Source organism: Poecilia reticulata, chromosome 4 (genome assembly GCF_904066995.2).
Source record: "Poecilia reticulata chromosome 4, P_reticulata-male-v2, whole genome shotgun sequence".
Taxonomy (NCBI): Eukaryota; Metazoa; Chordata; class Actinopteri; order Cyprinodontiformes; family Poeciliidae; genus Poecilia; species Poecilia reticulata.
In genome coordinates, this window is record NC_088833.1 from 23026039 (window position 1) to 23043724 (window position 17686).

Consider the following 17686-nt stretch of genomic DNA (forward strand, 5'->3'; position numbering starts at 1 on the left):
CTGTCTTGTCTTGTTCATAAGTCATATCCATCCACTCACTCACTCACTCACTCACTCACTCACTCACTCACTCACTCACTCACTCACTCACTCACTCACTCACTCACTCACTCACTCACTCACTCACTCACTCACTCACTCACTCCGTGGCATTTTGTATACTTATTTGAATCCTATACGAATCCTCTGATGAACATGACATCATTTTAAGATGTATTGAGTCTTAAAACAATTCACCCACTCATCTAGTTTTTTTCAATCTTGTACTTATAGCTCACAAGCAACAAAAGAAAGTGACAAATGAAGACTCATGCCATGAAGCAGACACACACACACACACGTTTTCCTATTGCGAGGGGAGAAAACAATTTATGTCTGACTCAGCGTGACAGGTTGCATGCTAAAACCTTGGTAATATCTCTGTGGCAGAAAAACAGGCCTTTGTCACCTGAAGGGGTTGCCTCATTTTTCATTCAAAGGATCTTATTCACAGACACTGATTGGCCTAACACCCCCTGTGATAGCAGTTCTGGTGTGTGTGTGGGGAAGGAGGAGGAGGAGATGGGGGGTGGACAGCAGCGATGTGGAGTGATGGAGAGACTGACAGACGCTTGAGTGATTAATGAGCCTTTTTGGTGGTGCGCTATTGTGAGGAAAGGCTGTGTGGACAATCTGAAGGGGGAAGAAAGAAAATAGAGGATGAGCACATTACAAAAAAACAAACATGAAAAGACTTCTTCGGGGGAAAGAAAGCTAGGAACAAGTGCAGATTGGCAGCCAATTTTGTCCAAATATAGATAGACAAAAAAAAAAAAAAGGTTGCAGGGAAGATTGGGACTGAATGACAGATGGATTGGACGAGTCATCCACCATGAAAAGAGAGGGTTGGGTTTAGAAAGGCTTCTGACAGGGATTGAAAACAAGATGTGACAGCTTGGCTTTTTCTGTTTGTATGTGCGTCTTTCTTGTCTGTTGATCTCTATATAACCATCTCAGCTGTAAATGTCCCATCGCGTTCATCGTAGGTGCGGGACGGGAGAACATCGCCGTGTTGTTTCGCCTAACAGACTGCATGTTATGCCACATGGCTGGTCAGCAAGTGCTGATGACAAAGGCAGTGTTGACTTCTCAGATATGCGTTTAATCTCAACAAACTGTTGGTGACGAACTGCTGACGATGAGTTGGAGAAGTGCATTGTTCTGAGTAAGTTCAGACTTTCAACACTTTGAGCTAAGAGGCTGAAACACGAGATCCTTCAAACTCCACTAACTTCTTTTCTTTCTTTTTTTTACTGTGAATTTTTATTTTTGTTTTTTAATTATTCCTGACGTGTAGCTCAAGAATTCTGACTTCCAAAGGCAAACTGAATGCACCACTGAGGAAATCGTTTAGCGATAAATCGAACACACGGAAATGAGAAAATAAAATGGAAAAAAACTTCTGTTTTTGCCGTTTTCTTTTGCTCTACTTGGTGCTATGACCATCAAAACAAATATTATTTGGCTTCTGCTTAGTTCCCTTCTGGTTAAATTGGATCTCAGCATGAGGGATTGCTGCAGAGTCAATGACAGCTGGACTTGCTCAGATAACTTTGTAGCTATTGGCATATTATCAACTAAATTGTTGCATTATAATAACAACTAGATTGAATTGTATCTCATTGTAGTAGAAATCACTGGACAAATTTTATTGTGTTTTTCTACTAACCTGGGCATTAGTTGGACAAGTTTATAATGTGCCTTGAGGTAATGTTTGTTCTGAATTGATGCCATGTAAACAAATTGAATTTAATCTGTATTTCAATTTGTTAAGTTACTGTCATATTGAGTGGATTTAGAGGAGGACCAAAGTGCAGACTGGAGACTCAAATGGACATATAGAATTTATTAGCAAAATGGAGAACTTATAAAAAAATCGAGCCAGGCAGATAGCAGCAGGGCAAAAACAACGGAGGATTCAAGAAACAGGATGGCAGATGAGCGAAATGAAAGGAGCCAGTAGAGAACAACGTTCACTGTGGAGGGAGTGGAAAGGGGAGCAAGTGACCGGTAATTGGCTGCAGCTGGGGAACGGAGCACGGATGGGCAGGTGAGGCAAAATGTATCAGCTGAGATGGGGACCAGGAAGGTTGAGGGTAAGGAGAAAACAATTAGTAAAAACCAAGAGAAACGAGAAAGGAGGGCTGAAGAAAAAACTTCAACCTAATAAAATGATAAACAGAAGCATTAATGTAAATAAATAAATCCAAAATACTAACCGCAATGACTAACTGAACTGACACAAGGGAAAAACCGAGATGGTAAGAAGTAAGAAAACAAACAATAAAAAAATAAATAAGTAACACAAACATTGATGAAAGTAAAAGTATACCAGCCATCTGTGGATTACGAAAGCTACTGGCTCTTATTATTATTATCAATGCTTTCCTTATTGACAATTCAGCTTATGAATTCAAAGCAAGAAATCCAGTTTGAAAACCCCCGGCTGCTACTCAGTAGTTATATTGTATCGGGTCAGTGTTTTTGTCCTTGGCTGTATCTTTGGTTCAGAGTCAAACGGGTTCAGCACCGCTGCAGCTGACACCGGCTGTAATGTTCACCTTCTGCACCGCCATCTGTTGAAACCTCCTTCCTCCCCGCCCTGCGGCCTCCGGCGGCCCGTTCCGTCTCCTGAGGTGCCGTCTTCATTATTTACACTCGCGGCCCGCAGCTCAGAGGCCGACTTAACTAATTTCGTCTCCGCCGGCTGCCTCTTGTGAGACGCACATTAAGTGATAGTCACATACAAACAAAACAAATTTGATATATAAACACAGGCAGACATGGTAATTACTTGAGGTTTGTTTGTCTCCACCTCTTGTTTGCTCGCTGCTATCTTTACTCTCCGAGACAACTTGCACAAACCTGAGAGGTTGTGAAGAAATTTGTGCCAGGAAGCGTTTTGCAACTCTTGACAGCAGAGATAGTCCCTTCATAGTGTATATTTTATGCTAGGCATCTTCATTGAAGAATCAAAGGCGGTGTATTTGTTAAGAGTTGGTGGGGGGAACAAAATAAAAAATAAAAACAACAAAGTCCCTTGTTGGCTTTTTTAACATACACATATTGTTTTCCCAAATAATCCTATGTAGACGTAGCAGACACAGCTTCTGGCAGCCCAAGTCTCAAATGAATGTTGCTCTATTTTATGTGATAACATCAATGCAACTTTGATACTCCTGCTCACTTGAGCTTTAGCTCGGTACGTTGCAGCCTGGGAAACAGCCAGTTCAATTCTGCTGTTGAAATGCATCATTATTTGTCTGTGCTGTGCTTTAGCTCTAACTTTCTTTTTGTGCTTTTGTTTGGTTTATTTATTAAGTACATTTTACAGTGCCTTAAAAGCTTTGGCATGTTACAAAAACAAACTTCAGTATTTTTGTTATTCGGATTTTTGTGTGACCAAAACATAGTAGTACATATCTGTGAAGAGGATGGAAAAGGATACATAGCTTTCAAAAGTTTAAATGGGTAAAGCAAAAACTGGTTTCTATTTAGCAACTCTTCACTCTGCTAGCCCTAAAGGTCTAGTGAAAATACTTCCACTCAGAAATCACCTCAGTAAAACATGGTGGTGGCAGTGTGATGCTGTGGATATGTTTTTCTTTTCTTTTTTTTCCCACTCCAGCACAGCAGGAAAGTTGGACACAGTTAGGAAGATGGATCAAATTAAATACTGGGGAATCTTGATTTAAAAACCTCCTGGAGGCAGAAAAAAACTGGAGAGTGGTTTCCAATATTTCCAAATATTAAGCGGAACTGTTTAAAGCAAGGCACATTAAAATATTAAAGTGGACTAGTCCAAAATCTATGACCTCAATCTTTGCCAATGCTTGAAAATTGATGTACACCGACACTCCTTTCAACCTGACTGATCCTCAGGTATTTTTAATGAGCAAAACTGGCAGACACACAAAATCATACCTGCAGCTACAACATGAGCAAAAGATTAGTCTGTAAAGATTTACCCAGTACAAACGTGTCACAGGCAACAGTTTTTAATTGTTAGTAATTTGTGCTGGTCTTTCAAGTGATATCCCAATAAAATACATTATTTTTGTAACATCAGCATGTGAAAAGGGTTCATTGTGGATTGATACTTTTTACAAGGTTCTGAATGTTTCGAACTTCTACCAGGTTGTGTCGTCGGTGGTATCGACTCAAAGAGAGAAGTACCAAACTTTGCTTGGTACCGTCTTCCTGTGTAAAGTTTTCAACTTTTCTTTCTTGCATATGTTGTTTTTTTTAACAAGATATTCCAGCTTCTTATGTAAATGCAAAAGTCATCCTTAATAAATGGGCTGGTGATTGTTGACGCGATACGTGTGCTGTACTTTGCAGGCTTTTTGTCTAGTTTTTCCCCAGTGTAGCCCCCTTTAATGGACCGATGACTTGTGACAAACTATGAGCTCCTGTTAAGAAAATGAATGATGTCTATTTGAATGTTTGCGACTTAACATCAGCATCCTTAAAGCCTTGTCATCTATGAAAGACGGGTTGTTTTCTCTGTCTTCGACATGGCATGTTGCTATTGGTTTCATCACCTTGGATACAAAGTAATTTTGAACACTGCTGAGTGAACCAATTTATTTCCAGCAACACTTTAATGTGAAGTAGGAAACGGATTTGACACAAATCCTTAATTGTAATTTCGACGGTCCTGTCTCGCCCGTGTCGTGAAAAGCAGTTCATCATGACCTGTTGGAGTTCTCTGCTTAAAACTGCTTAAAAAAGAAAGAAAAAAATCTAAAGTTTGTGAATTCACATCCTCTTTTCTTGTTTCCGTCTTTGCCTTCAGGTGCAGCAAGATGCTGGGTGTGCAGCCTGTGTACGGACTAAAGCTCTTGCTGGCCCTGATAATGCTTCACACAGCCGATTCAGGTGAGTACTTATTGCCAAGGGTAGGCTTTGTAGGAAATGGCTTGCATGCTTTTAGATTTTCGTTTTGTAGCTTGGCAACAACTGAGCTGTTGAGGTCTGAACGCATCGACTGCATCTCAAAGTTAACTTTCTCTATGCTCAAGGTAAAGAGCTGAACAGTTCAACAAGACAATGCTGCTCTGTCTCAATTTTCTGTTCGACTTATAGGCTGGTAGAGAGGAATGAAAGGTGTTCTTCAATGTCATCATTAAAGAAAAGAAAAAATCCACATTGCTTTAACATTTCCCATGGTAACCAAAGGACTAAATGGTTTAACCCTTCTCCTACAATACCTAAGTTACCCTCCTGCAAGGCATCCTCATTAACTTGTAAGAGATTGGGGGTTTTAGTTGTGCTTCACAGAGCTCAGCCAGCTGCTGTTGTGTGTAAATAATGAGTGCTAGGAAATCAGCCGACTGCCCAAAGTCTTAATGACCATTCGACCAGAAAAAAAAAGCTTTCAATAAGACCTCCACATGTTGAAATTTTAACATTTTAAAATCACACATAAGGTAGAGCTTCCAGTTTTGGGGAAACTCTACGTTTAGGTCTAATTCCAACCAAGAACGAGGTTTAATAAGAAGAGCTGTCACATGATGTATTTGCTTAAGCAATTCATGAGCTTGAATTTTTTTTCTTTTTCAAATCCTGTGAAAGTGACATCATTAAAAATGGATCACAGCTTGCTTTAAACTTTGCTGTTGTTTTCCTTTCAAACTTAATTATTCATCGTGCAAAGCTGATGAAGAAAATTGCTTTTCAACTCCTTAATTTTTTCCTCTACCAAATTGCCAAATTGCTTGTTTGTTTATTAGCATAATTAAAGGTCACTCTGGTAAAAACAAAACAGCCAAGCATAAAAAAAAAATAAATAAAAAAAAACTTGGAGCATTCAAGGATGATTTACCATAAAGGTAATAATAAAGCTTGAAATGCAAATCAAACCCAACCAGGCAGAGTTTTTTAGATCCCTCAGTCACACTGGCATGTCCATTTTCTGCTGTGTCTCCTGCTCCTGTCTAAACACTTGGCAGACGTCCACATGAACATATTGCCCATCTCTCCAAGTTTGGCTTGTGATTATCCCAGCAGCTCTAAGAAGAGACTAAAAGCATGAGATGTGAAGATGCAGAAGTATTCTGATCCACAGAGCTTAGATTTATCTTTTAAGCCACGTCTAAGAAATTGAAATGTATGTTAGGCCTGATTAAACCTCAGAGATATTATATCCAATTCCAGTGAGGAAAGCTGATTAAACTTTCTTTTGATTTGTCTAAAAAAAAATAAATAAATAAATAAAAGAAGCTGAAATTTAGAATGTTAATTATGTAATTATACATCATCAAGTCATCCAAAGTTTGGCGAGAGTCTAGACATTTTGCGTGTGTTTGCCTGTCTGTCTGAGTGACCTTTCGAAACCGCTGACGGTGATGAGCGAAGGACAGTGTGGCAGAGGAACAAGGGCCGGGGCATTCGCAGAGAATTTGTGTGAAACTGTGAGTCGTTTGTCAATCTGCGCCCAGGATCTGGTTGCCCCAGCTGCCTCCCGATCTGTCCGTTTGGCAGTTTTATCTGTCTATTCCAGGGGGCTCTGCGGGGAAATGGAGGGTGGGGAAAGTATTCACATCCGTCAGTCATTCTCTGGCCTTTCTGCACCCCGCCTGCGCGCTGCTGATGGATATCTGTGTGTATCTATATGTGTCTCTGCGTATGTAGGGCAGACTTCACGCCCCCGCGCTGCTCCCCGGTGTCCTCGCCGACCGTCTGCTTCGCTCCACGTCGTAGCTTTTTTTTTTTTTGTTCTTCTCGGCGTTGACTCGGGCCTCAAGTTTGCAGGAGCGGAGACGGTGAAAAATCCAATCAGCTTTCATGTGTGTCTATATGAATATGTATAAAACCCTCCAAGAAACTCTAACTGTGTTACAATATCCTGATTTACCTTGTATTACCTCCTCCCCCTTCATGGATTTTGCACTTTTATTTTTCCAGCTAAGCAAAAAGTCACAGGGAGGTAAGAGGACCACTGGGAGGGCTGGCATTAAAGCTCACCCCGTGACACCTCGCTTGACGGCGCAGAATTGGAAAAAGGGTGGGATGTGAACGCAGAGAGCAGATTAAGGAGGGGGGTGAGGGTGGTAAGCTTTTTGTACGTGTGTGTGTGTGTGTGTGTGTGTGTGTGTGTGTGTGTGTGTGTGTGTGTGTGTGTGTGTGTGTGTGTGTGTGTGTGTGTGTGTGTGTGTGTGTGTGTGTGTGCGTGTGTGTATGTGTTGGTAATACTGTGCTTGCACTTTTAGCACCACTACTCCATTGCCTGTGTATCGTGCTTATAAATTTTAAAATGTTGGGAGCTTGTCACACAAGATAAATGCACTATAACGCCACAGAAGGTGCAAAATTAGTCACGGCAGAATCTTAAGGGGAGTTTGTGTAAATCCCAGCGCAGCCTGGTCTGAAACGGCTCAGCTGGGAAGAGAGCTGCTGTGAGAGGGTTAATATCTGTCAGAGAGAGAGAGAGAGAGAGGTGGAGGAGACGGGAGCATGCTGGTGGGGTCAGAGAGGATTTGAGGGGATCTGATTGGACAGCAGCACTTGAGGAATATACCTTGGTGATATTCAGAAATCTGCTCCTATGTGGCTGCGAAGGTTTGTCAGATCAGAAAGAGGATCCAAAACGTTGCTATCACAAATGTTAACGTTTTTATATGGGATTTTATATGACGGGTCATATTGAAATAACATAAGTTTACAGTAGAAGTGGGAAAAGTATATTCACTCTGCTCCCCATCATTCTGATGACCTTAAATATAATCCCTTTAGGGTTTATAAACCCGTTTCCTCCAGAAGTCACCTAAGTACTGAAAAGGTTTCACTTCTTTGAAGATCTTAGAGATTTGTAAGGAAATATTAGTTAACAAACAGAAAAAAAAACATTCTTTCTAAAAGTTATGTGCTGCAGCTTTACACATTTAAAGAGCTCTCATAACACAAACATGAAGACGCAGCAGCCAGTGCGGTCTGTCTTTAACTGTGAAAGTCGCAGTAAAGACCGAAGGAAACTCTGTACAGACATAAACAAGCTTTTACAGATTTGCATTAAACTTACGTTTTCAAGCCTGCCTTCAAGTTTCGTTAGTAAGATTAATAGTGAAGACGTAGATCTACTTTCATCTGGTTATAAACTGTTTATCTTATGCTTTGATTAATTTTTTTTTCCATATTTTCTAGAAGTTTGTATTTTGACACAGTTCAAGTTCTATTATTTTTTTTTGACTAGCTTAAAATTGTTGTTGTGAAACTGAGTTGTTTTTTAAGTTGTAGAGAAATAAAGTCATGTTTTAAAGTTATTCAGGGCAGGGTTGCAAAAAAAAACAACAAAAAACAACAAACTCTGAAGAAGTCTCCAGGAAGCAATTAGGGGGAGAAGTAGAAATCTCAGACCCGACCCTATACGGTCTCTTCAGACATAAGCCTATGAACTGCACTTAACAAATCTGTTTGCTCATTTCTTTTCTTTTTTTGCTTATTTCCAGTGGAAATAAACTTATATTTACTTTATAAATCTGTATTTCTACCCTTTTTGTACATGTAGCAATAAATCACACTAACACAAAGGTGTTTTGTGAGTGCAACATGTCAAACCCAATTCTGAATCGGAGATATTTTTATCGACCGCAATCTGACGGAAACGCATCGGGATTTTCACAAGCAGTACAGGCTCGGAAAAACTAAAGTAGATAACACACGGGGATAGAAATGACTCAAAGAAAAACTAGAGGTGACGCAATCCAGCATAAGATGTTGGTGGAAAATACAACGGGAAACGCAGACGTGGAAAAGTCGAGAGGATGACTCCTTGGATCTCAAGTGAAGGAAACGAGAAGCTACAGAAACTATTTAGGGAGCGGATCTCGTGTGAGAGGATGTCAGCTTTCAGACTTTATTTCTGAACGGGCTTGTTTTCCGCCAGGGAACACGAGCGCACGACCAAACACACAACATTAAACAGCGGCAGTTACAGCTGGTGGTTGGAATCCATCGTAATGTTATATGCGCCTTTAGGATTGTGTTCACTTTGTGTTGACGTGTGCAGATCGGCGATCAGACAAAGCAGAACGGTGCGGTTATTCATTTCATCTGATTTCTCAGAACCTTGTACTTTGCCAGACGTGTGTTTCTTGTGTGTGCTTTCACAGTCGGGTGCAAAACTGTAATTTTTTTTGTGTGTGTCTGATGATAAACTCGGAGTCGCTCCTCCAAGACTAAGAGTTTTGCTGAAGTTTGACTTCATATTCGGTTAGAGGAAAGAGGGCTGGCTCCTGTTTTGAGAATGAAAAGATTTTCAACATTGAAACTGTAATTGATGACTTATTCTGTGACAACAATTACACTTATGTAAAGTGCTGTGTCAGTTAACACTTAATAAGAGCTAGATCTCTCAGGTTCAATAACTTCACTCAGATTAAAATGAATTATTTTATGTTTAGAGCATTCAGGTGGTGAACTTTTATCTCCCACGTGAATTTGTTCTATTTTATTGGTCATATGTTCTGAAATAAGTAAAAATACTTATTTCATATACTTACATCACTTTAATTATGTCTGGTCCTCTTCACTCATGAACTACAGTTTTCAATACCTGCCCTAATTCACCCAAAACCCAAAGTCATTCTAAATGATTGACTGAGAAGAGGTCCATCAGGACACTGTTTCTAATCGCCTCTTTTAAAAGCACAACTAGGTTGGTTTTCTTTGATAAAAATCCAGATTTTGTTTAATCCTAGGAGTCAAAATCAAAGATAGTGTCTCTGCTGGTGTTTCAGTTACCTGTACGATGATCAGGGAGAAAATTTTAACCTCACAGACTGCATACATTTTGAAAAATAAAAATAAAAAACTAAATGTTTAGAGTACAAGTAGGCCTGTCTCGATAAACGATAAATCAATTAATTGCGCGATAAATTAAGCCTATCGACCTTATTTTAATTATCGGTTTTATCGTCCCTTCCTGCCTTTTTTCTTTCTGTTGATGACACTGAACGAAAAAGGCTCAACTCCGGTGCTCTCCACTGACAAATCCATTCCTCATTTCCTTAGTGTAATGTCCAGCGCACACTACAGGAGTTGTCGGCCGATTGTGGGAACCATTTTCAAAATCTGAGACCACACATTAGCAGACAGAAATCCTAGGTATAACGGTTCAATCGGGTTCGATCGTGCTGTGTGGTGTCCAGTTAACTAATTTTAAAATCAGGCATTAATCAATGCTTTACTAGAATCTACCTGTGATGCATGTGGCTAGAGTCAGCAAAGTCCTGACTGAATGAAAATCATTAAAGCCTATTTATGTCACAACGAAGAACAGCTGAAAAGTTACCGGGTTTATCAACTGCGGTAGCAATTTGACTCCAACTCCTCCCCTTGTCATTTCTATATTCTTTGCACGACATGTTGAATAAATATTAATCTTGTTTCCACATATCGTCTGCGATGTCCGCTGGACTTCGGGTTGCGCCGTGTCAGCTGTTTGGGATTCCTCTCCGTCATTTCCCCTCAGAAAGCACGGAGGAGAATCCGCGCTTTCTGATTGGCTACCTGTCACATTCAGAGTTAACGCTCCCAGTCGGGGAAAACCCGTGATTCAGATCGAAGCGGCCACGACGATCTAAATCACACTACAGGATGATCGGTTACGAAATCACCAGCGAGAATCTTAGATCGGCCAACGATCTAAGATTGTCATAAGGGAAAAATAAGGGCAAAAAAATGGTGTAGTGTGAATCACTGCATTAGGTAGTCTGATGTCCCCATCTTCTCTATCTAAATCTAGTGATTACTGAAGGGCAATATAGTATACAGACTTCATAATTTGCACTCTTTTGGTTGAATGTAGTATTTATTTCCACTTTGGCTTTATGTTGTTTAGTTTTTATTCAAGTACGTTTTTTGTTAATGGAGACTGAGAATCCATTTTATTTTTGTTTTTGGTTGTTTTATTTATTTAGTTTATTAGTTCCAGTGTTATCTGTTCTTTTGAAAATTAAGTGTATCTCTCTATGGCAGGAAATTGCATGCCTTATTAATCATTTCCATTAAATCAGCGTCAAAAGGTCTTGAAAAACAATATTGTCGTTTATCGCAATAATTTTTTAGACAATCGCTCAGCAAAATTTGTTATCGTGACAGGCCTAAGTACAAGCTTTTAAAGAGAAACAAGAATATGTTTTCTGTCAATTCCCTACAAAGGGTGCTTATGAGTTGCTTTTATTTGTGCCTCGAAACATAAACAGTTGAAATTGTTGATTTGAAAGATTAACTCCCTCTGTCCCCACAGACAGCTGAAAGCAGTTATTGGCAATTTAAAGCTTTATTGTAGTTTGTTGCCAAGAAATATGAGTTGTAGAAGAAGTTAAAAAGAGATAAAATAACTAGAGTGATGAAGAAACTCTATCGATTCAAAATATGAATGAACTTGCACTGCATTATACTCCACCCAGTGCAAATCAGTCATAAACTTTGCATTTTAATCTCATTTACCAGAGTAAAGCTTATAAAATCTTAAAAATTAATTAAAAACCGGTAATTAAAACTAATTATTTAAAGTGTATAATTTATGTTTGGCTTAGTCTGCCTTGCTGCTGTTATTAAAATGTTGGCGTACATCATTGTTCATACTGTTGAAAAGCTTTTTTGATAATAATGAAAGACGCAAAGGCAGGTGAAGAATAGAGAAGGTAACTGCAGACAAAACAAAACAAAACAAAAAAAAGAATAGGCATATATTTAAAAGTCAAAACAGGATACCCTAGGCAGCAAAGAAAACATGGAAAATAAAGAGAAACAATTTTAGACTAAAGCAAACCACTCAAGAGATCGGCGAACAAAAGATGCATCAAAAAATGACGGTGCACAAGAGAAGTTCACAACTTTACCGGGATAATTGCACACAAGCAAAACGTTGCGCGTTCTAATTACAAATTGTGATGAGGTGAAATGGAGAAACAGGATTCAAAATAAACAAGTGACGAGGAATAGACAAGGAGAACAAAAACAAACACAGCCTTGCAGTTTAGGGGAATGTACTGGGAAACAAACTTTCACCTGGCTCATGTCTGAAAGAGTGGGATCAAGTACTTTTGCAATAACTGAAGGCAGAAGTTGGGACATTTACTCAAATGTTTTTTTTTGTAACTTGGGTAGGACTGCCTTGCTATATATGAAAACTCAAGTTTTTTTTTTTTTGGCTCTCGTGGCCTTTATTTGAAAGTAGTTCAACAGGAAACAGGGTAATCAGAGAGGGGGAAGACATGTTGCAAATGTCGCCAGGCCAGGAATCGAACCTGCAACCACCGCCACAAGGACTAAGGCCAGAATATGTGGGTCATGCTTTGCCCTTGCGCCATTACAGCAACCCCAAACTCAAGATTCTTCAGTACATAAATCTGGACCGTCTAATTAGGAGCAGTGGCTTTGTGGTTGGGATGAGCCTGAAGCCTTAGTGGAAAAGAGGCCCCATCCTATAAAGGGCCCTATCCAACTTGAGGGCAGTTCTGGACAATACCGGCCACCTCCTGAACACTGGTTTGTCCCAGCAGAGGACCACTCTCATGGACAGAGTCCTGTCAGTGTTTAACTGAGAGGCTTACCACGGGCCATTAGACTCTATAATGCCTCTCCTGGTAGGAGGAGGATGGGTGGGAAACAAGGAAATTAATGTTTCTTTTTGTCATAGTGTTTAACTTTTTATTGTGTTTATTATATAAGGTTTTTCATCTAATATTTGGATGGTTTTGTCTGTATGTGAGCAACAGTCTACCTCATAGTTTCTCCAGATTAATAAAGTCTCACCTAACCTAACCTATTGTTTATTTAAAGAGTGTAAAATGTAAGATTCCATTAGAGCCTATACATGCCTCACTACCTTCCATGTTCCTTTTTTTTTCTTCTTTTAGGGAGTGTTAATTAAGGCTTATTTAGAACGACTGACATCATTCTACCTCCCTGTCTGCACACCACAGACCAGTTATCTGTACGTGAACTAAATGTTAATTTCCACTGTATAATAGTGCAAAAAATATGTCCTCAATAATATTAGATTTTGTTATCTTAGGTAGTCAGTGAGGATGTGGCTTGCAGATGATGATCCACAGATAAATCTGATTAAACTGTGGAAAAACCAGAAAATTGATGCTTACTGATCCAGTGTTAGTGAGACTGATTGTGTGCTGCATTGTGTCTTAATTCTTTTAAAGTACATATATATTATAAATTTTTTTTACACCTTCTTTCTTTGTCTTTTGATTTTCTTTCTTTTTTTTTTAAATTCATACTCAGAATTCTGATCCCCCCCCCCCCACAGAATTCTGAGAAAATGCTTTTATTCTAACTTTTTTCCTACAAATTTAGACATGTTTCCTCTGAATTTCGATATTTTTTCTCTGAATTTTTCAACATTAAATTTTTAGCAACCACTTTAGTACTTCTTGATATCATCCCATCTAGCATGTCTCATTTCTGTGAGATTTATTAACTCGTCTAAAAAGTAATCTAAGATGCATCATCTTTAAAGACAAACATGTAAATATCATTTAATTAAATCCGAATTAATTTGAGCAGCGCGATCAACTTCCACCACTTCTAAGCAAACTGTCAGCCACAGTCCGGTTGTTTTGTTGCTTCAGCTGCCATTTCTTAATACAGTGATCAACTAATGACGACAAACTTCTGTCAGATGCTTACGTGTCCACACTTATGACCTGCAAATCCTTCTGCGCTAACACACTCCCACACACACACACACGTAATAAGCTGATACACAGGCGAAAGGAGCGGATTGGCGGCGGCTTGCCTCGATCAGTTTCTGCTGCTCTTCAGTTTGAACGATCGACTCTGCACACTCTGTCTTTATCTTCACAAAAACATTTCCACAGGAATTTTCAAAAAGAACCGAAGAGGAAAAGAAGAATACGGAGAGGGGGGATGTGGAACGGTTGTCTGCATTCGTGTTCCTATTAAAATGAAAATGCCATCGCCGCCCACCGTGTGTCTGTGTGCAGCTCGGCATCAGACACCCAAAGCCTTTTCAGCTTTTTTTGGTCATTTGCATACATCTACAAAGGGAAGGAAGACGAGGCGATGCTGACAATCACCTTGGTGATCAGGTTTCTCTATCTGCAAGCTGCAGGAGGAATATCTGTCCTCTCAAAAGACGAGGTTACTAAAAGACCTCTCATCAGGCTTGTGTTTTGTTTTTTGTTCTTTTTTGTTGTAGATATTCTCTAATATTTACATGATAATCTCTCTGTTTCAGTAACAGCCCAAGTGATTTACGCATATGAAAAATCGACAAAAATTAGTAAATGTATTAAGTTACGTGCACTAAATAATTAAGTTGTATAATGATTAATAGAGTTCAATACATGAGAAAAAAAGCTGGATAAAGTTAAAGAAAATCAAGAAAATTTAAAAAAATTTCTTCTGAAACTGGATCACACCACGAGGCAATATTGACAGTGAGTTGAGGCGACGGTATTAATAATTTGAGGGGATTAAGTTTAAGCAAAACTAATTTGAACATCTCATAACAACACCTGGTTGTTTTCCTATCACAGTGACATTGCACTAAATCTGCTAAAACCAATCCGCTCTGGTGTCTACAGTAACTCCCAGAAGTCGAATTTCTTCTACTTAAATAATAGCTGTGCCGTACGCAGACTATATCTACAGAAACACAGGAAGCATTGTGCCTCACTGGTAGGAGACAATGCCGAGGCCCGCAGGCACAAAGGACAAGTGATTTCCTTCTACGCATCGAAAAGTCTGAGAGAATTCAGAAAAAGTGAAATAATCCAAACGAAATAGAACCGATCCAGTACAGATAGCTAAACTTCTGAATGTTTCTGTCAGCACCTCTGAGACTATAGCGTGGAAGTGGAAAGAATCTAATTCCCCCATAAACTTACTGCAACCAGATGGTGCTCGCAAGATTTCAAACAGAGAAGTTAAAAATGAATCAAATGACATTAATCAAATGAGTTGCCAAAGCGCCATTTGACAAACAACTTTAGAAAGACCTGACACTAGCAGATAGATTTTTGTTGTTGTTAAATAAAAAAAGAAGTAATGCGCTCTATTGCAATGACTTCTGGGCAGGTTTACTGTCTAAGACTCCACTGCTGTAGAAAACTGCTCAATTCTTGGTTTTGAAGATTTGCTGGAGAATATTTAAACAAGTCGGTACTGGAGGAATATAATCCGGTCTGTCTCTTTACATTTTCTTGAATGATAAATAACACCATGAGATTCTGTTAAGATATGAAGACTGATTTCTCTACAAAAACTGGTTTTGTGGGAAAATTTCAAAATGTTTCTCCATACAGGGAAATATCTCGAAGGCATCAGAACCAACAAAGACTTTTCTATGAACAATTTTTTTTTTAAATTTCAGTGACTATGTTGAACACGTATTTACTCTGTCCTTTTGCATTACTTTACATGAAAAATCTAAAGTTAGCACACTTTTGCTGAAGGTAAATCAACTAATTTGTGTTGCTTTTTATGTGTGGCATATTTGGGTTCTTATGCATGTCTTGTACAGATTTAATGCTTTTTACCTGATTAGAAATATATTCACAGATGAAAGTGTTGTTTTCAGTACATATTTTCTCCACTGTGTAAGTGCTTGTTTTATAAAAAAAAAAAAAGCATCTTTTTCAGAATATTTGTACAGTGAAATTATGTTCTGTTATCTTACTTTCTGGCTTTGCAAATATGACACACGTACAGATAACCAAACAAAAGTTGCGCCTCTGACAATGTTTCCATGTAAAAGCAGATTTTAGACAACGGCGAAGTTTCGCTCCGTATTGTTTTATATTTACCTGCACTGAAAAAGAAAAATGTTCATAAATTCAATTTTCAGAAGTGAAGTGCATTACAGGGAATCTGGCCTGATGAAGAGAATGCTTCAAGTTTTACCTTGGGTTTCATCTTTGTGAAAGAGGTTTTAACATTAACAAAGATGAATAGATTTTTGTTGTTGTTAAATAAAAAAAGAAGTAATCCTCTGTTTATTGTCCTCCAAATAAACAGAGGACAATAAAGCGCTCACCTTAATAAACTTTTCTCTGCAGTAACCTGAGAGGACATTTTGGTTTCACCAAAAGAGACAAAATTACCGACATCTCAAGCTCCAGTTCTGTTTTGTACAACTCCTATTGAGATTAAATAATTTTCTTACGCTACAGTTCTATTTCTAGTTCACCTCTTTCACAACTCGTTTTCAAAGAGCAAATACCAAAACCATCATCAGATGAAAAGTTGCTTGTGTGATCAGCCTAGTCATTCATTGTATGTTTTCCTTCCCGATTCTTTTATTTTCTCCTCTTATTGTGCTTTCAAAAACCCTCTCGCTCTTTTTTTTTTTTTCACAGGTCATCTCACTTGATGGGCTGAGATTCTCTTGAGTGCTGAATCAGAGGCCATTTCAGAGCACAAATCCTGTTTGGTATTGCCAGCCAAAGTAATATAGACCAGCTGGGGTGGGAGTTAGACAAGTAGCGCTTGTCTAAGCGATGCCACTAGGAGAAGCAAAGGAGTGGATATTTATGTGTGTTTATGCGCCTGTGGGGAGAGGAAAATGTGATGGGAGGGCTGATGTTAAGCTATCAGGGAAGAAGCACTCAACCTCTTACAGTGAACAACTGAAAAAGCATAACGGCTGCACGAATGAGCAGTGACAATTATTCATGTGCCTTTTTGTGTGTGTCTGTGTGTGTTTTCAAAGGCACTTTGGCCAAATATCAAGGGATGACACATGATTATTGTACGTTCACGCGATCTAATGCTCTCAAATGTGAAAATATAAACAAAGACTCCAATATGGTGCTAATATTTAAGGACCTAACTTGTCAAATTTTTGTCACAAAGTGAGATTTCGTCTGTTTTTGTTCCAGTGTCGCATTTAAATGTTTCAGAAAATCTACCAAATTTTAATGTCAGACAAATGTAAGCTGATGAGTAAATACATGTACTCAGTTTATATTACTGATATTGCTTCCAGGCCCTGCGACAGACTGGCGACCTGTCCAGGGTGTACCCCGCCTCTTGCCCGAAACGTTAGCTGGAGATGGGCACCAGCAACCCTCCCGACTCCACTAAGGGACAAGGGTGCAAGAAAATGGATGGATGGATGGATGCTTCCAGGCTTGTGTAAACAATAAATGACTGAAATAAAAGTAGCATAACGTGAAGCAGGCTAACAGGGCTCCAAACGCATCATGTCCCGATGAAAGGGATTCAAGAACAGATGAGAAACAAAGTCACTAACATCCATCTCTCTGAAAAGGGTGACGGAGTTTTATTTTTATGACTTTTGGACTCTAGCAAGGCAGAGTGAGAGCAATTATTCACAAAAAAACATAAAACACGGAAGAGTGGCGAATCATCTTATTCAGTAGCTCACAAAAGCACCAAGAACAACATCTGAGCTGCCGGGCATCACTTCCCTCAAGTTAGGGTCAGTGTTCATTATGGTACAATAAGAAAGAGAGCGGGGTAAACGGCTTTCACAGGAGATAAAATGACTAAAGGGAACAAAAATGTCCCTTTCACCATTGCAAGAAAATAACTTGACGAGCCCGAGACTTTTTTGGAAAACGTTCTGTGAACTAATCAGACTAAAGTCATACACTTTGGAAAATGTGTGTTCAGTTACACGTGGCATCAACGA

General features: G+C 39.1%; 1 protein-coding gene across 1 annotated transcript in view; it reads left to right on the forward strand.

Moving 5' to 3' along the window:
- ncanb (neurocan b) overlaps nt 1–17686 on the forward strand; it is a 158506-nt gene that overhangs the window by 34244 nt on the left and 106576 nt on the right. Inside the window, exon 2 of the mRNA XM_008407242.3 lies at nt 4838–4920. Coding sequence (XP_008405464.2) covers nt 4848–4920 — 73 coding nt within the window. The 5' untranslated portion in view covers nt 4838–4847. The remainder of the gene's footprint in view (nt 1–4837; nt 4921–17686) is intronic.